The sequence below is a fragment of the Cervus elaphus genome, chromosome 19, assembly GCF_910594005.1.
Source record: "Cervus elaphus chromosome 19, mCerEla1.1, whole genome shotgun sequence".
NCBI lineage: Eukaryota > Metazoa > Chordata > Mammalia > Artiodactyla > Cervidae > Cervus > Cervus elaphus.
In genome coordinates this window covers 27,956,653-27,979,631 of record NC_057833.1, presented here as the reverse complement: position 1 = coordinate 27,979,631, position 22,979 = coordinate 27,956,653, and the positions used below count along the sequence as shown (strand labels likewise).

At 35.7% G+C, this 22,979-nt stretch overlaps 1 protein-coding gene across 8 annotated transcripts in view; it reads right to left on the bottom strand.

Moving 5' to 3' along the window:
- NAALADL2 (N-acetylated alpha-linked acidic dipeptidase like 2) overlaps positions 1 to 22,979 on the bottom strand; it is a 1,495,786-nt gene that overhangs the window by 581,833 nt on the left and 890,974 nt on the right. For all 8 annotated transcript variants that reach the window (XM_043875325.1, XM_043875329.1, XM_043875328.1 and 5 more), the window contains one exon: positions 16,797 to 16,947. In XM_043875325.1, the coding sequence (XP_043731260.1) occupies positions 16,797 to 16,947 (151 nt within the window). The remainder of the gene's footprint in view (positions 1 to 16,796; positions 16,948 to 22,979) is intronic.

Sequence of the window (22,979 nt, the reverse complement as noted above, 5' to 3'; positions counted from 1 at the left end):
GAGGCCTGTGAACATACAGCCACCAGCTGTTAAGATTTCAAAGTTGTCCTTAGTCACTGGAATCACTTTGCCAAGTGGAATACCATTCTTGGGGAAGCACACACATCCAAAGACTGATTTCAAAAGAGGCATACGAGTCTGTCCATGTGATCCACTAATGGTCAATCCTGATAGACGGTCTGTTCCCAGTGGTGGCAACTGTTCAGTCCACCTCTGCCCCATTCCCAATGCACTCCCCCTCTTTCCCACAAGCGTTCATCTCTAGTAATAATTCTGCCAAGTAAACTCTGTCAGTGCCTGCTTTTGGAGAACCCATCCATCGGCAATCCCTAAGAATCAATACAAATGTTTAGAATAACAGCTAAATAAAAATAATAATAATACCTCTAGTTTACTCTCTCCACTGTTAGTCAAAATAGTTACTTAAAGTCCTTTCCAAAGAAATTAGGCAAGAAAGATAAATCAAAGACATCTGGATCGGAGAGAAAGAAGTAAAAGTGTCTCTGTTACAGATGTGTACTGTGCTAAGTCACTTCAGTCGTGTCTGATTCTTTTCTATCCCATGGATTGTAGCCCTCCAGGCTCCTCTGTCCAAGGGATTTCCCAGGCAGGAATACTGGAGTGGGTTGCCATTTCCTTCTCCAGGGGATCTTCCCAACCCAGGGATCAAGTCCATGTCTCCTGCATTGGAAGGCATGTTCTTTACTGCTGAGCAACCAGGGAAGGCCTTGTTGCAGATGGATATCTATATCCATCACTTAAAACTTCTCCAAAAGACTGTTACAATTAATAAAGTTATTCAATAAAGTTATAGAATATAAAATGAATATTGAAAAATCAGTTGTGTTTCTACACACTACCAATAAACTACTGGAAAAAAATTCCATTTACAAAAGCTTCAAAAAGAAAATAAACACTTAGAAATAAAGATCTATATTCTGAAAGCTATAAGGCACTGATAAAAGGAATGGAAAGAAATATAGAAAGACACAAATCAATAAAAAGTTATCCCACTTTCTTGGATTAGAATAATTAGTATTGCTAAAATATCCACAATACCCAAAGCAATCTACAGATTCAATGCAATCCCTGTAAAAATTCTAATGGCATTTTTCACAGAAATAGAAGAAAGAACACTTAAATTTGCATGGTACCACAAATAATCCGAAATAATCAAAGCAATCTTGAATAAAGAAGAGCAATCCTGAGGGATCATATGCTCTGATTTCAAACTATATTACAAAGCCATAGTAATCAACACAGTATGATACTGGCATAAAATTAGATACTTAGATCAATGGGACAGAATAGAGAGTCCAAAAATAAGCACACATCCATAAAGTCAATTTATAACAATGGAGCCAAGAATAACAATGGGGGAAGAGTAGTCTTCCCAATAAGTGATGCCGGGAAAATTAGATATCCATATACAAAAGAATGAAACTGGACTTCTGCTGTAAGCATCACCTGCAAAAGTTAACTGAAAATTTTAAAAAAGACTTGAACACAAGACATGAAAATGTACAACAATTAGCAGGTAAATATCTTTACAATGGTGTTTGCACTGATTTTTCGGATTTGACACTGAAAGCAAAGGCAATGCAAACAAAAATAAATAAATGGAATCACATCAAATTAAAAAGCCTTGCACAACAAAAGAAATCTGCCAACAGAACAAAAAGGCTATATATTGAATAAGAGAAATATTTAAAAACATATATCTGGTAAGGAGTGAAATTCAAAATATATAAGGAACTCATACAATTCAATAGCAGATAAAGAAAAAAAAAGTCTGACTAAAAATGACAGAAGACATCAAGCAACATTTTTCTAAAGAAGACAGATGTGAGGTCAATAGGTATATGGCTAGATGTGCAGCATCACTAATTATTAGGGAAATGTAAATCAAAACCACAAATATGATATCATCTCATACCTGCTAGAATGGCTATTATCAAAAAGAAAAGAAATGTGTTGATGAGGATGTGGAGAAAAGGCAACTCTCATATACTGTTAGTGGAAATGTAAACTGATTTAGCCACTATAAGAAACAATATGGAAGCCCCTAAAAAATTAAAAAATATGATGACCATCTGATATAGCAATCTCAATTCTGTATATATATCACAAGGCAACAAAGCAATATTTTGAAAAGAGATTTCTATTCCTATGCTCATTGCAGCAAGATTTACAATAGTCAAATTACAGAAACCACCTAAGTTTCAGTATAAATTGAAAATAGTGTTGAGGGGAAAAAAAGACTGCTATTGTTTTTGTGTTCCCTTAATCACTCAGTATTGAATGCAAAAATAGACTATATTGACTGTTATAATTTCACATATAACATTAGTTATATTAATGATATTTTCTCTAAAAAAGTTTAATTTAGTCAATAGGAAAATCTCTACATACTGTAGTTTATAGATTCTGACCATAGCAGATAAAAAAAGCATGAACACTGGCTGGAAAGGGTGAAATTAAGTGTGATGATCAGCATGATATATGATTTCTCAGGTTTACTTCTAGTGTTTTACATCTGCTATGCTCAGCTAAGTTCCTTGAAAAGGTGGGTTGTTCTCATGATAGTAACAACAATTTGAATCTTTGAGAAAGCTAATATGATGCTTCTATTTTACAATTTAAAGCTATCAAATATAAAGTCTAAAAAAGTTCATAAAGTGACAAGTTGTGAATATATTCCTCTAAAATAATTCACATAAATTAGTGGTTGAAAAATAAAACTCAGGGTCTTTAGTTCTCATTGTTGTTGTTGACTGTCCTACTTTCTTTGGTTAGTTGATTCATTGTTCAGTTTATTTATAATATGCAATTTCCATTTTTATATGTAAGTGTACAAAACTACTCTTAAAACTGGCAACTGCAAACAATTTAATCTAAGTTTGTTCTGAGGTTATATTGATACAGTCTAAACCTATAGGTAAGTTTTATAATTTTACTATCATATTTTATATTTCAACTTCAACATTACCCCGCCCCCAAGCATACGTTGAATGTGTCAGGAAAACAAAGTCAAACTTTGTTCATCATTAAATTTGAATCATAGATCTGATACCACACCAACCTGCAAATATCATTTGTCTAAATTTTATAGTTGATGCCAAATTATACAGTGGAATTTCGATTACGTTAGACGTTAGATAACCTTGGATTTAAAGGTGATTATGTTAGTCAAATCATTGATTGAGGCCAAGTTTCTCTAAGGATCAGTTTATTTACCTATCAAGTTGGGCCAGTAAAAGCTGTCTTGTTGAAAGACGTTATAAAGAATAAGTACCAAAAACATGTCAAACTAATTCTATCACTGTTTCGATTAACTTCTTATATGCACTGTAACAGAAATGTATTTGTAAATTATTTTTTAAAGCAGTGGACTTTATTATCCTCTTAGAATCCCCAATTTTTGTGAAAACTGATTCTTAAAGCAAACAAAAAAAAACTGATCATCTCTATTGACAGAATGTGTGTTAATTTAAAATAGCAAGTTCATAGTACAATAAAAAGTAAAGAACATTTTGAGTAACTAGTACATTACATGGTAGACTAATTTCCTAAGAATAATAATCAATCGAAAATGTCTCTGAAGACTATAATCTTAGACTTTTCAACAAAGAGTTGGAGATTTTCAATTTTTTGGAACCAAGAAATCCATGGAAACATATAATCATTATATTAAATAAAATTTAGATTTTTTAAAGGAGTAGCTTGAATTTAAATAGTCTACTTTTTCAATATGTTGCAAATTAAACTTCCTAAAAATATTCACATTGCTTAATAATGAGCCACTGTTTGAGTGGATCTAAGAATCAAGCTGAACAATATGTCATGTAAACAAGAAGCCTTTAGGACATGTACAAGAACCACCAGTTACAGTAAAATAGTAAGAACACAGACACTTTTATTTTTTGCCAACTAAATGACAAGGCACTCCATGCTGTGAAAATCTAACACTCTGCTTTGACAACTAGGCACATATTTATGTTTTCTGCTATTCTAGTTCAGCATTGTCTCAGCTGATTTAGTGCCAACTCAAGTCAGTCTTTCAACATTTGTCCAGGTAACTGGACCAAGAACATCTGGTGAAGACTTGTCACAAATTACAGTGATATTCTTTATTCTTTGAATGGTTTTGGTCGGCAGAGGTGATGCTGAGCAGAGTAAGTAAACAACGCACAGATCCACTGAATTGTAACACTGGGAATATTAAATAAACTGTGTCGTTTGATGCACTTCACTAGAGTGAAATGACTGAAACGATTTTCCTCTCCAGAATTTACAACAAAAAGAAAAGCAAAATACGATTATAACAAATAGAGAACAGGGCACAGGTATAAAGCTTTAAATCAGGATAGATTTTAGGAATTAAGGTATAAGGAGAATCAAGTCTAAGTCCAGATAAAAGAAGTATCTTGGGTTTCAATTAAGTAGTAGTCCAGAGATTAACCAGGCAGTTATCTTAAGATCATAGTAAATTTAAAGTCAACTTTGTAACTTACAGAGTTTTCCGAAGATACATTGTTAAGGGAAATACTATGGAAAGAAAACAGATTTCTAATTCTTAATACTATTTCTAGTCTTTGAGATGTCAGATAATCTTAATACTTAGAAATTGGGATAGGATTTTCTTTTCTTTCAGCATAATGAAAATGGAATACTCCTTAATGATATCAATTTCTCACTTCTCTATTTTAAAGCTCACCCCATAGCTTTTTTATTCCCTCCATTTCGAGCCAAACCTTATGCCCCCAATTAATGATTTTAAGACAAGCACATTTTTTATTATAACTAATCACAGATATTATAATAATAACCAGTTACTGTAAATGTCAGTTCTTATGCCTCATTTATCTGAGTCCGAGATAATGTGATCAAGTTTCTTTTGCCTCAATTTTGAGAATAAAACTGTGCTATTTATACCCTAAAGCCTCTTAGAATTTTAAAAGTATATAGTTTCAGGGAATGAACTTTGCTTGAATTACAGTTTAATGCATTAAAACACTCCTGACAAGTTGGTGGAAGCAGTTATGATAAAGTCAGATAGTTTGAACATTCAATCTTTGAAATATTTAATAAATTATGAAAGGAATTAAGAGATTAGATTAGATTCTGATATCCTAATATCATATATGGAGTTTCAAAGCTGTTTGAATCAATGCAAACTCTGATATTTTGAATAGTAAAAGAGATGTAAGAGAGTTGACAAAAGCATTTAAGGAGGAAAAACTGTATGCAAGTGCTTTTTCTTTAGGAAAAGGAGTTTTAACTAGGTTAATTAAAATTAGGATAAAACCCAGGATCAGAATCATCAGACAATCAATCAGGGACCTAGAGATTATCATACTAAGTAAAGTGAGACAGAAAAAGACTAAAATTATGTGATCTAATTTATTTGAAGAATCTAATAAAAACGATAAAATGAACTTCTTACAAAACAAAACAGACTCACACATCTGGAAATCAAACTTATGGTTACCAAGGGTGAAACATGGGATGAAGTGATAAATAAGGAGATTGGGATTGACATATACCCACTGCTATATGTAAAATAGATAGCTAACAAGGACCTACTATATAGCGAAATGAACTCTACTCAATATTCTGTAATAAACCATATGAGAAGAGAGTCTGAAAAAGAATGGATATATATAATTCACTTTGTTGTACACTTGAAATTAACACAGCTATGTAAATCAATTATACTTCAATAAAAAGTTTAAAAAAAGAATAACTTGTCCACTCAACAAATATTTACTAATAGCCTATTGAGTACAAAAATTTGATTGAGGATTAGGAATACACATGTTCCCCAGTCCTGACTGGTGTGAGGCAGCAATACAAGATGATGTGAGAGAATACGATGGTGCCACAAAATTTAGGTCAATAGCCACAGTGCTCCAACTCAGATGTGGTAGATAAAGGATGCAAAGGTTCTCTGGCTCAGGGGCTCTCAAAATTCAGTTGTATCAGAATTACTAAAAATGTGTTAGGGATAATTGGGACACTTCCTCAGAGTTTCTATTTAATTATGAGGTGGAGACCAGAATTTTGCATCCTCTTACAATCTTGTGAGATACGTATTAGTGTAATGCTTTTTATTGTGAAGAGAATAAGACAGAGCAGTTAATTAATATGCCAAATGAAGCTAAAACCTCATTCATATTAAAAAGAATGATGAATCATTTTCTGTATTACAGGGACAAGGATTGTTTTAAAACTTTTACTCTCTTCTCTTATTCTACAATAATCAAGAAATATTTGGATATGCAACAGGCTCACTGAGCAGAACTATCTTACAAGATGGCCAAGCATTTGTTTGAACAATCAATTTGGATCATACATTGTAGCAAAATGCATCAACATTTTTGTTTTAAAAAAAGTACTTAAACTGATGTAAAATTGTGGCATGCTTCCCAGAAATAAAAGGGAATGAACTCCTAATAAATAAATATCACAGACATTATTTTGAGCAAAAGAATCTGCAAGCAATAGAATATATACTTCATGTTTCCAATTATATGAATTTCTAAAATTCTGTACCAATCTTGAGACTGGTGGTTAGCTAGGTTTGGTGATGAAGAGTTACTCTGAAGTGACCCAGAGAACTTTTGGAGATGATGGGAATGTTCTTATACTAAATAGGAATGGAAAGTACATGGCTGTATCCTTTTGCCCATTAAGATATTTCTATTTCAATTTATAAAAATTTTATTTGAAAAAATAAAGGGTTATATGGAGCGTGAGAGGATATACAGACAAAACAAAAATAGTAGAATAATTGATTAAACTGGTTGAGATATATGGAAGGTTCATTTTACTATTCTTTTTTTTCCATTTATTTTATTTTATTTTTATTTTTATTAGTTGGAGGATAATTACTTTACAATATTGTAGTGGTTTTTGCCATACACTGACATGAATCAGCCATGGATTCACATTTACTATTCTTTTTATTTTGTATGTATTAAAAAAAAAAAACAGAGTTCAAAATAGCAGTGTGGGAAGATACCTTCTCTCAGACACACATCAACTGTACAATGACACATGGAATAAATCTCATGAAAAGGGACCGAACACTGGATGTATGAAGACTCCACAACAAAGTGTAAAGGACAGTTTTAAGATGAGTAGGAAAGGTAGAGATATGATTTCATCAAGGGAAAAAAAAATCATTTCAGAAAACCACAAACACATGGATCTTTAACCTGAGAAACAAGGGATCAAGCTCCATATCAACCCTCCCAACCCTGAGATCCTGCAAAGGAGAAATAAACCCACAAAATATCTGGCTTTGAAAACTAATGAGACGTATGTGCAAGAAAGCTACAGAATGCTAGGGAATGAAAAACCTTTTGTTAAAGGGCTTGTACACAGACTAACTTGATCTGAAAATCAGCACAAAACCCATGAACTATAGGTAAAGGGGACCCACTTCCTAATCCTGAAGTTAATGTTGCGGAGGAGGAAGCTAGCTGGGATGCTGCTCCCTGGGGACTGAGATACTGATGGAGACCATTTTGTCATCCCAGACTACTTTGGTAATGTCAGCATTGAAGAGCAGTATTTTGGAATTCTCTCCATAAACTGTTAGAGACAGTGGGCATGGACCCACTGAGAGTCCTTTCTCTTCCAGCACCTAAGTCAGACCTCAGAAAAAATCTAAGGAAGAGTCCTGCTCACCAGTGTCCCACAGAAGCTACAAGACCCTCAGCTATTGCAAAGGCAAATCCCACATGACAGCATACTGTAGCAGCCACCACTGGGCTCCACCAAAGGAGGAAGATGCAGAGTCCATACAGGTGGCACTCCTTGATATCTGGCTCTGGAGTCAAAGCAGGATTGTATGTCTGAGCCTCACAAGATATCTCCTAAATAAGATTACTCCTTTAAGACTGGGAGAGATAGTTAACCTAATATATAAAATTAGAGAATTAGACAAATTAAGGGAAAAGAGGACTATGTTCAAATTGAAAGAACAAAACAAAATCTCAGAAAAAAAACTAAAAACAACAGAGTTAAGCAACCTGCTGATAATGATTTAAAAGTAATGGTCAAGAATGATGCTTCACTGAATGTGGAAAAACAATGGATGAACAGAATGAAAGCTTCAACAAGGAGACAGAGAATATAAGAAGGTATCAAGAGAAGTTATAACAGAGCAGAAGAATTTACTAGAGGGATTAAACACCAGAGAGAAGGACAGATCACTCAGCTGGAAGATAAAACAATAGAACTCAGTCAGAGCTGCAAAATTAAAGAATAATTTTTAAAAAAAGAAAATAGGGACTTTTGAAACAACAATGATGAGGATAATATTTATATTATTATAGGGGTCCCAGGAAGAAAAGTGAGAGAAAAAGCCAGAAAAATTATTTAGGGAAATAGTGGTTGAAAATTCTCTAATCCAGGGAAGAAAACAGACATCAGATCCAGAAAGCCCAGAGAGTTCCAAATAGCATCAACCAAAAAAGATACATAAGAAGATACATTAAAATTGTAAAAGTTAAGGATAAAGAGAAATTTCTAAAGCAGCAAGAGAACACAACTTGATATATACAAGGGAAATCCCATAAGAATATCTGTAGATTTTTCAGCAAGAACCTTACATGCCAGAAGGAAGTGGTATGCTATATCCATTGTGCAGAAAGGGATAAAACCTACAACCCAAAATTCTCTATCCAGCAAAGTTAACATTCAGAATTGAAGGAGAGGTCAAGGCTGTACCAGCTAAGCAAAAACTAAAGGATTTCATCTACACTACACTGGTCCTGCAAGAAATATTAAAGGGATTTCTTTAAGCTGAAAAGAAATGGCATTAGTTAATATGAAAATTTATGAAAGAAAAAAAAAAACCTTATTGGAAAAGGTAAATATATAGCAAAGTTCATAAAATAATTGTTAATAAGGCATATATAAGAATTATAAGAAAAAAGTAGTAAAATTAGCTAAAATTACAATAATTAAAGGACACATAAAATACAGATGTAAAATGCATCATCAAAAATATAAAATGTGCTGGGGAAGTAGAAAGACAAAGTTTTGAAATGTGTTTAAATTTAAGTTGCTACCAACTTAAAACAAGCAACTCACAAGAATGTTATATGTGAACTTCACAGTAACCCAAGGGGGGCAAAAAATTATCGCAAGTATACAAAGGAAAATGAGAAATAAATCTAAATATAACACTAAAGAAAACATCCAATACACACAGAAAGAAAGAAAAAGAAAAAGGATAACAAAATCACAATAAATATATGTGTGTGTGCGCGCTTAGTCATGTCTGACTCTTTGTGACCCCATGGACTATAGCCTGCCAGGCTCCTCTCTCCATGGGGATTTTCCAGGCAAGAATATGGGAGAGGGTTGCCATACCCTATTCCAGGGGATCTTCCCATAACAGGGATCAAACCCAGGTTTCCCACATTGAAGGCAGATTCTTTACTGTCTGAGCCATGAGGAGAGTCTAATAATACTAGAGTGGGTAGCCTATCCCTTTCCCAAGGGATCTTCCTGACCCAGGAATTGACCTAGGGTTTCCTGCATTGCTGGTGGATTCTTCACCAGTTGAGCTACCAGGGAAGCCCCAATGTACATACCCATCAGTAATTACTTAAAATGCAAACAAACTAAAGGAACTAATCAAAAGATGGAGTGGGAGAATGGATAAAAGACAGGGCCCATCTATTTGCTGCCAACAAGAGACTCACTTTAGAAGAAAGGACACACCCAGACAGAAAGTGAAGGAATGGAAAAAATATATTTCATGCACATAGAAATGAAAAGAAAACTGCAGTAGCTATTCTCATATCAGACAAATATAGCTTTTAACACAAAGACTGTAAGAAATGACATAGAAGAGCATCACATGATGATAAAAAGGTAAATCCAGCAGGAAAATACATAAACCCAACAGAAGAGCAACATTCAGAAAACTAAGATAGTGACATCTGGTCCCATCACTTCATGGCAGATAGATGGGGAAACAATGGAAACAGTGACAGGACTTTATTTTGGGGGGGCTCCAAAATCATTGCAGATGGTGACTGCGGCCATGAAATTAAAAGATGCTTGCTCCTTGGAAGAAAAGCTATGACCAACATAGACAGCATATTAAAAAGCAAAGACATTACTTCACCAGCAAAGGTCTGTGTAGTCAAAGCTAGCATTTTTCCAGTAGTGATGTATGGATGTGAGTGTTGGACTATAAAGAAAGCTGAGCACCAAAGAATTGATACCTTTGAACTCTGGTGTTGGAGAAGACTCTTGAGAGTCTCTTGGACAGCAAGTAGATCCAACCAGTCCATCCTAAAGGAAATCAGTCCTGAATATTCATTGGTGGGACTGATGCTAAAGCTGAAACTCCAGTACTTTGGCCACCTGATGTGAAGAACTGACTCATTGGAAAAGACCATGATGCTCTGAAAGATTGAAGATGGGAAGAGAATGTAATGACAGAGGATGAGATGGTTGGATGGCATCACCGACTCAATGGACATGCATTTGAGTAAACTCCAGGAGTTGGTGATGGATAGGGAAGCCTGGCATGCTGCAGTCCATGGGGTCGTAAAGAGTCAGACACTACTGAGCAAATGAACTGAACTGAACAGAAGAGCACCAAGATATAAAAACAAGTATTAATGGTCTTAAGGGAGAATTTGAAAGCAAAACAATAATAGTAGGGGACTTTAACCCCCTAGTTACCTTAATGAATATATCATCCAGACGGGGAAAAAAAATCAATCCTAAAACATTAAATTTAAATAATACATTAGATAAGATGAACTTAATAGATATAGAGCATTCCATCCAAAAGCAAAAGAATATACATTCTTCTTAAGTACACATGGAACGTTTTCTAGGGGAGATCACATGTTAGGTCACAAACTGCATTTCAATAAATTGAAGAAAAACTTTCTCCAACTGTCACGATATAAAACTATAAATCAATCAACAAGGAAAAAAGAAAAAGAAAACGACAAAAATGTGGAGATTAAAAATATGTTACTGAACAACTAAGGGATCTTTGAAGAAAGCAAAAAAAAAAAATTAGAAGCAAATGAATACAGAAATACAACATATCAAAACCTATGGAATTCAACAAAAAAATTGTTCTAAAAGGGAAGCTCATAGTAATTCAGGCTTCCATCAAGAAACAACTACAAAAATACCAAATAAACAATCTAACTTTACACCTAAAGGAACTAGGAAAAAAATAAGAATAAATGAAGCTCACAATTAGTGGAAAGAAGAGAATAATAAAGATCAGACCAAAGTAATACAAAGAGAGACAAAAAGTAAAGTGGGAAAGATCAATGAGACTAAGAGCTGGTGATTGGAAAAGATAAAATCTACAAACCTTTAGCTAGACTAACCAAAAAAAAAAAAAAAAGAAGAAGAAAGAAAATAAAGAGGATACAAATAAATAAAATAAAAAATGAAAGATAAGTTACAAATGTAACCACATAAATTTGAAGGATAAAATGATAATACTACTAATAATTAAATGCCAACAGTTTGACAGCCATGGATAAATTCCTAGAAACATGAAATCTTCCAAGACTGAATAATAAAGAAACAGGAAATCTGAACAGAAATTACCAACAAGGAGATTGAAACACGAATTAGAAAATCTCACAAGAAACAAAAGCTGAGGACCAGAGAGATGGCTTCATTGGCAAACTCTACAAAACACTCAAAGAAAATTTAATACTTTTATTCTTTTCTCAACATTAACACAAAATATTCAAAGATGACTTACTTTTCTTCCAAAAATTGAGGAGGAGGAAAACATTCCAAAGCATTTGACAAAGCCAATATTTCCCTAATACTAAAAAAAGACAAGGACACCACAAAAAATGAAACATGCATGCCACTATCACTAATATCTATAGACGCAAAAATCTTCAACAAATTATTAGCAAATCAAATCCAACAAAACATTAGAAAATTGTGCATTTTGATCAAGTGGGACTTATTCCAGGGAAGCAAGGGTGATTCAACATCTACAAAAAAACCCATGTAATACATCACATTAACAAAATGAAGAATCAGAATTATACGATCATCTCAACAGATGCAGAAAAAGCATTTGACAAAATACAACCCTCTTTTAACTGCCAATAAAGTGGGTATAGAGGGAATATACCTCAAATACTAAAGGCCATGTGTGACAAATACACAGCTAATAACATAGTCAGTGATGAAAAATTAACAGTTTTTCCCATAAAATCAGAAACAGGGATGCCCACTCTTGCCACTTTTATTCAACATAGTAATGAAAGTACTAGCTACAGCAATTAAGCAAGGAAAGAAATAAAATCATCTCAAATCTGATCAGAGAAAAAAAAAACTGTCTTATAATATAATGAAATATAATGTCATCTGCAGATGACATTGTATTATACAAAGAAAATCCTAAATACTCTAACAAAAAGATGTGAGAATTAAAAAATAAATTCATTAAAGCTACATTAAAAAATCAATATGCAGAAAGCTGTGACATTTCTATACATTAATAATAAACTATCAGAAACAGAAGTTAAGAAAGCAATCTCATTTATAATTCAGTTCAGTTCAGATGCTCAGTTGTGTCCAGCTCTTTGCAACCCCACGGACCACAGCATTCCAGGCCTCCCTGTCCATCACCAACTCCCAGAGCTTACTCAAACTCATGTCCATCGAGTCAGTGATGCCATCTAACCATCTCATCATCTGTCGTCCCCTTCCCCTCTGGCCTTCAATCTTTCCCAGCATCAGGGTCTTTTCAAATGACTCAGCTCTTAGCATCAGGTGGCCAAAGTATTGGAGTTTCAGCTTCAGCATCAGTCTTTCTAATGAATATTCAGGACTTATTTCCTTTAGGATGAGCTGGTTGGATCTCCTTGCAGTCCAAGGGCCTCTCAAGAGTCTTCTCCAACACCACAGTTCAAAAGCATCAATTCTTTGGTGCCCAGCTTTCTTTATAGTCCAACTCTCACATCCATACATGACTACTGGAAAAATCATAGCTTTGACTAGATGGACTTTGTTGGCAAAGTAATTGTCAGGGAATGTTTGACAGGAGGATTCCTACGTGCTGTCTCTCATGAGTCCTTTGTCCTTCTTCAAGCAGAACAGCACACTGCTCCCAGGGACTGAGGTCATTGTGTGAGGCAGGCTTGGGTCTCCTTTAGTAAACATTCTCCTTAGGACAAAACTGCTTAGTCTCATTCCCCTTTCTTGAGATATGGATTGTGTCCTGACCTTGTGACTAACATTACCCCTTGTTCCCTTGGTAACGGTTGCTGTACTTTTGGTTTTCTGAGCTGTATCTTTCCTGAAAGAAGTTTCTTGTACCACAGCCTATATATACTCATAGGAAAATCATTAAAGCACCTTTGCTTCATCAGAGCTTAGGTCCCCGGGTCTTTTTTGTCTCTCTTTCTCTCTTTCTATCTCTTTTTCTGGCTGACTCTCTGGAGCGTGGAGACCCGTCGTGCTCACTTTTCTGCCCGGGCTTCTAAGACCCCCTCGAGAGGGCGCCTGGTGCCTTCGTGAGTGATGCAAGTCCTGTGTCAAAGACTTTATTGGTCCTCTGCGTAAACCAAGGGATATCAGCCTCTTTCTCTCTTTCAGTTTCTTATCGTCGACTCCATACCACCAGTTTCCGGTCCATTAAAGGACCCCAACAGTAATGTCTCTGCTTTTTAATATGCTGTCTAGGTTGGTCATAGCTTTTCTTTTAAGGAGCAAGCGTCTTTTAATTTCATTGTTGCAGTCACCATCTGCAGTGATTTTGGAGCCCAAACTAATAAAATCACTCACTGTTTCCATTGTTTCCCCATCTATTTGCCATGAAGTGATGGGAACAGATGCCATGAAGTTGGTTTTCTGAATGATAAGTTTTAAGCCAACTTTTTCACTCTCTTCTTTCACCAAAAGGCTCTTTAATTCTTCTTCCCTTTCTGTCATAAGGGTAGTGTCATCTGCATATCTGAGGTTATTGATATTTCTCCATGCACTCTTGATTCCAGCTTGTGCTTCATCCAGCCCCATATTTGCATGATGTACTCTGCATATAGTTTAAATAGTGGGGTAATAATATACAGCCTTGATGTACTCCTTTCCCAATTTGGAACCATTTACAATTACAATTTACATCAGAATAATACTTAGGGAATAAATTTATCCAAGTATGTGAAGGATTTGTACACTGAAAACTATAAGACGTTGATGAAATAATAAGACATAAATTGATGAAAAAATATTCTGTGCTCATAGATTGGAAAAATTAATATTGTTAAGATGCCCATACTATGCAAAGCAATCTGCATATTCAGTGCAATTTATATCAAAATTCCAGTGGCATATTTCACAGAAATAGAGCAAAGAATTCAAAAATTTATATGAAAACATACACACAAATAACCAATCAAAACAGTATGATACTGACACAAAACCACACACAGAGGTCAATGGAACAGAACTGAGATCTCAAAACTAAACCCATACATATATGTACAATCAATTTACAACAAAGGATCAAAGAACAAACAATGGGTTAAGTATAGTTTCTGTGACAAATGGTGTGGGGAAAACTGAACACTCACCAGCAGAAGAATCTTACACCATATATAAAAATTAACTCAAAAAAAAAAAATTAACTCAAAATGCATTAAGAACTTGAATATAAAACCTAAACCATAAAATTCCTTAGAGAAAATATTGGCAGTAACCTCACTAACCTCAGTCATATTATTATTATTATGTCTTTTGTTGATCTGCTCCAAAAGCAAAGGAACCAAAAATGAAAATAAACAAAAGGGACCATGTTGAACTAAAAAGATACTGGACATAAAAGAAACCATCATCAAAATGAAAAGACAACCCACTGAATGGAGATTTTTGCAAATCATGTAACTGATAAGGGGTTAATATCCAAAATATATAAATGACCCATGCGACACAACAATACAGAAAACAAACAACTAAAGTAAAAAATGGGCAGAGGGTCTAAATATTTGCATACTTTATTCGCCACATTTTTTTGAGTTGAAGTTATTTCAAATTAAAAATTATTTTAAAAAAATCATGCTAGATTTCTCAAGACAATGGCCAGCACTTTGCTAGAGATGACTGAATTCTACACGTATTAAATGACCTAAGTCAAAAATATGTAAATAGTAACTGCTGCCAATGAGGCAATTTACCAGCTTACGCAAAGTGTTCATCCAGCATCTGCTTTTCAGTAGCATTGCAGAACACTGCTTTGCAGCAGTTAGCTGCTACATGCAACCTCCTGAAACTGAGGCATTACAACCCAAGGCAATCAGAACATTTGCAAATGAGAGGGCTTAACTGACGTTTTTGGTGAGGTGTGAGAATTGTAGATGGATACCTATTAATTTTAACTTGAAAATTGCAATAATGAGAGTGAACTGTAAAAACTACAGAACAATGAGTTCCCAGAGAAAATTCTTGCATGGATAATTAAAGGGGTGTTTTAGTAGACAAAGTAGGACTTAATAAACCCAACAAAATTCATAAAATTCTAACTCATATTTGACTTAATTTGCTTCCTTCTTGGAGAAAGTTATTAATTGATTTGTGAGGTTAATTATATACAAAGGGAAGTTAGACTTAAGAAAGATGTTTTTAGTCTTTCGTTATATCTTGTGAAAAACAAAGAAAAATATTGATGGGACACTTGGATAATTACATGAATTTTTTGTCAGCTTCATTCCTGACTGAAATATCACTATTAATGGGTTAGTATCACCCTGGAAGGAGGTTCAAAAAGCATTTCCCCTGCCAAGCAGCTTGTATATACAGAATATTTGTCAATGACCCATTAGACAGAAGTTCAATGATGCAGTGAGCACCTGCCAAAATCACATTAGTTTCTCTTTGCCACATGAACCCCACTGTAATGAACACAGCTTGCTGGGAAAGAAAAGGATGTTCGATGCAAAATAGCCATGTCTATGCTGCCAAGGGGCTGGACAAACAAATGAGATCCCTTCTTTTAGGGAGCCAGACAGTTTGATCATGTCAACTCTAGTCCTATCCAGCATAATTTCCCATAGCTTCAGGGCTTCCCTGATAGCTCAGTTTGTAAAGAATCTGCCTGCAACGCAGGAGACCCCAGTTTGATTCCTGGGTTGGGAAGATCCCCTGGAGAAGGGATAGGCTACCCACTCCAGTATTCTTGGGCTTCCCTTGTGGCTCAGTTGGTAAAGAATTCACCTGCTATGTGGGAGACCTGGGTTCAATCCCTGTGTTGGGAAGATCCTCTGGAGAAAGGAAAGGCTACCCACTCCAGTATTCTGGCCTGGAGAATACCATGAACAAAGAATCAAACACAACTTAGCAACTTTCTCTTTCATTTTTCACAAACACCTAACTCGAGCATGTGTACCCCTAGACTCTGGGCTTCAAGTTATGACAAGTCCAAAGTCATAGACATTTCATGCTTCTAGGTAGATGCATGTGTTTTCTACCTACATGGAGTACTTGTCTCACATGGTGTTAATTTATCTTATCAGTCCATCAATAACACTTAAAATGTTTTCTCTCTGTTTACAATACTGTAAGTTATTGAGACAAAAATCTATAATAGACCTTTTCAAGTTTTATTCTGAGGTGGTTGATAATTTTGAGAGGATAAAATATTCATTTTTTGAAATATGAAGTTGTAAGAATTCTCCAACTTTAATTTTTTTAAATTACTTTAGGTAACATGTACTTATAAATTACAGCCTTATAATGCTTACAAGAATAATAAGGATTAATAGAAAACTTACCAATACTTGGATAACCGGGTGTAGAAGGGTCTCCTCCTGGATTCAGTGACACCATGAAGGTATTATAGCTAAGATTTGCAGTCTTTGGTAAATCACAAGGATCAATATATAGAAGAACACCTCCAAATCCAGTCTTTTCCAATAAGGAAAGCTGAAAGAGAAGAACAAATTGTTAAAAATATTTTCATATGCGTTATTAGTTCATATACTGCCGCTTTATAAAGTCACTACAATTAGATGACTCTCTTTACTGCTTTTATTTTCTTCTAAAATAAGCACATTTCAGATATCCTCATTATCAAATCTTAGAGTTATCCTACTGGCTTCTTCCTTTTTCCTCTATTCAACAATATTCAAGCTGCATTCCTATAATGTTTATATTTTATTCCAATGTCTGTATTTAGAATTTCTTCACTTTTCAGTTGTCCACATATATCTAGAAGTTTGCGCTTCTGCGAGGGCAACAAAAGATCTACCACAGACAGAGTTTCATTGCAAAAGAAGAACTGTTCTGACCACTATCATGTCCTTTCTAAGAGCAGAAGACACCTACAGGACCTTGATATATTTCCTCTGGGACTGAGCCTGTCACCCCAGTTGCTAAAATGTTGAAATACTTTCACACTGGCAAACAGCCACTGCCCTGATGCTCCTGAGAGCTCCCACTGTACTAGTCCTTCTGGTCTCTGCCCTGAATGTTCCAGCTAGATGTCTAAGACAGAGCAACTAATGGGCATATACATAACCAAATGAGGGGCCTTCTCCTGAATGGACAGGTTCTGTCTCTGTCATTAAATACTTTGAAAATAGCCCGATTATTTCATATGAACATATTTCACTCAAAGGTTCCTCTCTGTTCTTCTTTACTAATAGAGAAGTAAGAATAGGCAGATGAACTTGTCATTCCAGGTTCTCTTGTTTTAACTTGTTAAACTATATTTTTAGGGCAAAGAACTTACTAATCTTTGCATGACTACCATGATTTGCACAGTAATGATCATGATTTGCTAGACCTGTTCCTTTCCCACTAAGGAGGAAAAGTAATTAGGGGGCGCTAGGGAATAGTGGAGATTATGACGAAGTCATATTGAGTATAGACAGCTGCTGTTCATTGTGTGACTCTTATTAACACCTATATTTCACTTCCCAGTTGCTGCTTCTGTTGTTTATTGAGTTTTACAGTAGACTAAGCAAGGCTTCCCAGGTGACTCAGTAGTAAAAGAAAAAAAAAATCTTTCTGCCAATGCAGGAGACAGACATTGGAGATGTGGGTTTGATCCATGGGTCAGGAATATCCCCTGGAGAAGGGAATGGCAACCTACTCCAGTATTCTTGCTTGCAAAACCTCATGGATAAAGGAGCCTGGTAGGTTATAGTCTATGGGGTTGCAAAGAATCTGACATGACTGAATATGCATGCAAGAAAGGCATCAATTGTGTCTCAAACTGGACTACACCAGAAGGGTAGGAATCAAGCTTATCTTTTGTATCTTTTGTCTGTACATTTTGTATATAGCAGGCACATAGGAGGCATTTAAGACATTAAATAAAAGAACAAATGACACACATGCTGATGTGGCACAACAACCACTTAAAGCAAAGCAAGCCCTGAGAAAAGATTTGGGATGTACTTCAATTAGAAAAATAAAACATGTGAATATAATTATAACTACATACAGGAAATAACATGTAGAAAAATAAATGATGCTTGATGTAAATATTCTACAGTAATTGCATCTTTCCAACTCCTTTAAAAACATTCTGTATTTTTCCATTTAAAAAAAATAATGAACAAGAATGAATTTTTATAATAAGGATAAAAACCTAACATTGAGAACCAAAAATAAGTATAGTTGACTCACATGTATACTTTCTATAAGAAACTAATCTGATCACACTGCTATTTTTACCCACCAATGTTTTACTGAAGATGGGTAAAGGATTCAGGGGGAGAGGAAGAATGAGAGAGAGAACAAAAGAAAAAATGCATGTGAATAAGAGGGCCACTCCAAGCCAGGCTTCAGCAATACATGAACTGAGAACTTCCAGATGTTCAAGCTGGTTTTAGAAAAGGCAGAGGAACCAGAGATCAAATTGCCAACATCTGCTGGATCATCGAAAAAGCAAGAGAGTTCCAGAAAAACATCTATTTCTGCTTTATTGACTATGCAAAAGCATTCAACTGTGTGGATCACAATAAACTGTGGAAAATTCTGAAGGAGATGGGAATACCAGACCACCTGACCTGCCTCTTGAGAAACCTGTATGCAGGTCAGGAGGCAACAGTTAGAACTGGACATGGAACAACATACTGGTTCCAAATAGGAAAAGGAGTATGTCAAGGCTATATATTGTCACCCTGCTTATTTAACTTATATGCAGAGTACATCATGAGAAACGCTGGGCTGGAAGAAGCATAAGCTGGAATCAAGATTGCCGGGAGAAATATCAATACCCTCAGATATGCAGATGACATCACACTTATGGCAGAAAGTGAAGAGGAACTAAAAAGCCTCTTGATGAAAGTGAAAGAGGAGAGTGAAAAAGTTGGCTTAAAGTGCAACATTCAGAAAACTAAGATCATGGTATCTGGTCCCATCACCTTATGGGAAATAGATGGGGAGATAGTGGAAACAGTGTCAGACTTTATTTTTGGGGGCTCCAAAATCACTGCCGATGGTGACTGCAGCCATGAAATTAAGAGATGCTTACTCCTTGGAAGGAAAATTATGACCAACCTAGACAGCATATTAAAAAGCAGAGACATTACTTTGCCAACAAAGGTCTGTCTAGTCAAAGCTATGGTTTCTCCAGTGGTCATGTATGGATGTGAGAGTTGGACTGTGAAGAAAGCTGAGTGCCAAAAAACTGATGCTTTTAAACTGTGGTGTTGGAGAAGACTCTTGAGAGTCCCTTGGACTGCAAGGAGATCCAACCAGTCCATCCTAAAGGAGATCAGTCCTGGGTGTTCATTGAAAGGACTGATGCTGAAGCTGAAACTCCAATACTTTGGCCACCTCATGTGAAGAGTTGACTCATTGGAAAAGACCCTGATGCTGGGAGGGATTGGGGTAGAAAGAGAAGGGGACAACAGAGGATGAGATGGCTGGATGGCATCACTGACTCGATGGGCATGAGTTTGAGTAAACTCCGGGAGTTTGTGATGGACAGGGAGGCCTGGCGTGCTGCGATTCATGGGGTCGCAAAGATTCGGACATGACTGAGCGACTGAACTGAACTGAACTGAAGAGGGCCAGATATAACACTGACTCTTCAAATTCTCAGATTGAAGTCCTTAGAGGAGGCTTCTAATGTTTAGATGCTGAAACTACTATTCTCAAAAAGAATAGTCAATGAAACAATTTTGAATGTTCTGCTTACTACAGGAGAAAATATCAAGAAAAAAAATGAATGTCTCTAGAAAGCAATTTTTAAAAATATTAGAAATTACTTATTTTATTACCAAACCAAATTGTGACCATTAGTGAGAAAGAGATGCACATCAACAAAACAAACAAACAAAAAAAAACAGTAAAAAGCAATTCCATTATCTTACGTGTCAAGCGGCAGCAAATATTAACATGCTGATGTTTCTAGATACCTTTATTAGGGCTTATGCACATTCATACATATATTTACAAAATACCTATGAAAAACATTATTTTGCAATATTTCTTTTTCATTTAGTATATACTAAACATATGTCCATGTTGATAAGTACACTTATGTATCACTTTAATAGATATATACTATATATGAGTGATATAAGTAATTCATATAAAATGTCCATCAAATATTAGTAAAGAACTCCTGATTGTTGATCAAATTATTTTAAAAAATGATATTACAAACTTCCTTATAGCTGTATCATTGCACAAATACCTGTTTTAATGAAATATATTTTCACATGTAGATTTTTGAGGTCAAGGTACTACTGTTTTTTACGATTTTTAAAATAAAATAGTTTCCTTCCAGAAAAGCTATTAAAAGTTATTTTCTTACCAACAGTATATATGAACATTCGTTGCCTATCATTATCACCAATACTGAATATAATTACTTTTCCAAAGATATTTGTCAATATGGCCAAATTTTAGTTCTCCAAAAAATTTTCATTATTAATGAAGTTAAATGGATATTTGTTTGTGATTTTGGTCCACATTATCTTTCCTCCTGAAAAATTAACCTGCTTGTGAAAAACTATTTTTACAATTCCTAGGCCATTTATCCATTCATAAATACCTAATAAGTGTCATTGTCATACAGGTAATTGGGATAAGTGGATTATGGAGGTTAAGGAGGACAATGTCTTTGCTTTTAGGAAGCTGAGTTTACCAGTGGAATGATGGATAGTTTTCACTTTGAGTTGTTGCTGTTGAGTCACTGAGTTGTGTCCACGTCTTTGTGACCCCATAGACTACAGCACACCAGGCATCCCTGTCCTCCACTATCTCCCAGAGTTTGCTCCAGTTCATGTCCATTGAGTCTAAGATGCCATCAACCATCTCATTCTCTGTCGCCCCCTTCCCCTCCTGCCTTCAATCTTTCCCAGCATCAGGGTCTTTTCTAATGAGTCAGCTCTTGCATCAGATGGCCAAAGGATTGGAGCTTCAGCTTCAGCATCAGTCCTTCCAGTGAATATTCAGGACTGATTTCCCTTAGGATTGACTGGTTTGATCTCCTTGCTGTCCAGGGACTCTCAAGGGTCTTCTCCAGGACCAAAATTTGAGAGCATCAATTCTTTGGCACTCAGCCTTCTTTATGTTGCAACTCTCACATCTGTACATGACTACTGGATAAAACCATAGCTTTGACATAACGGACCTTTGTTGACAGAGTAATGTCTCTGCTTTTCAATACACAGTCCAGGTTTGTATAGGTTTCCTTCCAAGGATCAAGTGTCTTTTAATTTCATGGCTGCAGTCACCATCTGGAGTGATTTTGGAGCCCAAGAAAATAAAGTCTGCCTCTGTTTCCATTGTTTCCCCATCTATTTGCCATGAAGTGATTGGTTCAGATGCCATGATCTTAGTTACTTGAATGTTGAGTTTTAAGCCAGCTTTTTCACTGTCCTCTTTCACGTTCATCAAGAGGCTCTTTAGTTTCTCTTCACTTTCTGTCGTTAGAGTGGTATCATCTGCATATCTGAAGTTTTGATAGTTCTTCTGGAAATCTTGATTCCAGGTTGTGATTCATTCAGCCCAGAATTTTGCCTGATGTATTCTGCATATAAGTTAGGTGACAACAAGCAAAGTGACAATGTACAGCCTTCTCATACTCCTTTCACAATTTTTAACCAGTCAGGTGTTCCACGTCCAGTTCTAACTTGCTTCTTGATCTGTACAGGTTTCTTGGGAGACAGATAAGGTGGTCTGGTATTCCCATCTCTTTAATAATTTTCCACAGTCTGTTGTAATCCACACAAAGTGAAAGAAGTGAAAGTGAAGTCACTCAGTCGTGTCTGACTCTTTGCGACCCCATGGACTGTAGCCTACTACACTCCCCTGTCCATGGGATTTTTCAGGCAAGAATACTGGAATGGGTTGCCATTTTCTTCTCCAGGGGATCTTCCTGACTCAGGGATTGAACCCGGGTCTCCTGCATTGTAGGCAGACGCTTTACTTTCTGAGCCACAAGGGAATCCACACAAAGGCTTTAGCATTTAGTATTTAGTCCATGAAGCAGAAGCACTTGTTTTTCTGGAATTCACTTGCTTTTTCCTATTATCCAGTGGATGTTGGCAATTCAATCTCTCGCTCCTCTGCCTTTTCTAAACCCAGCTTGTATATGTGGAAGTTCTCAATGTATGTACTGCTGAAGCCTAGCTTGAAGGATTTTGAAAATAACCTTACTAGCATGTGAAATGAGTGCAATTTTATGGTAGTCTGAACATTATTTGGCACTGTCCCTCTTTGGGATTGGAATGGAAACTGACCTTTTCCAGTCCTGAAAAAGTGGCCACTGCTGAGTATTCCAAATATGCTAACATAATGAGTGCAGCACTTTAATAGCATTTCACCTTGACTGCTAACTCCAGTAACTGGCAAGGAATGAACAGCAGGAAAAGAATGTGAGGATAGCCTCAGCATCAGTGGAAAGTGATTCTATGAGAGATCATTGTTTTGGACAAAGAAAGGGAATGGTGACGCACAGTAATTTTTTTTAAATCTGTTGATACTGCTTT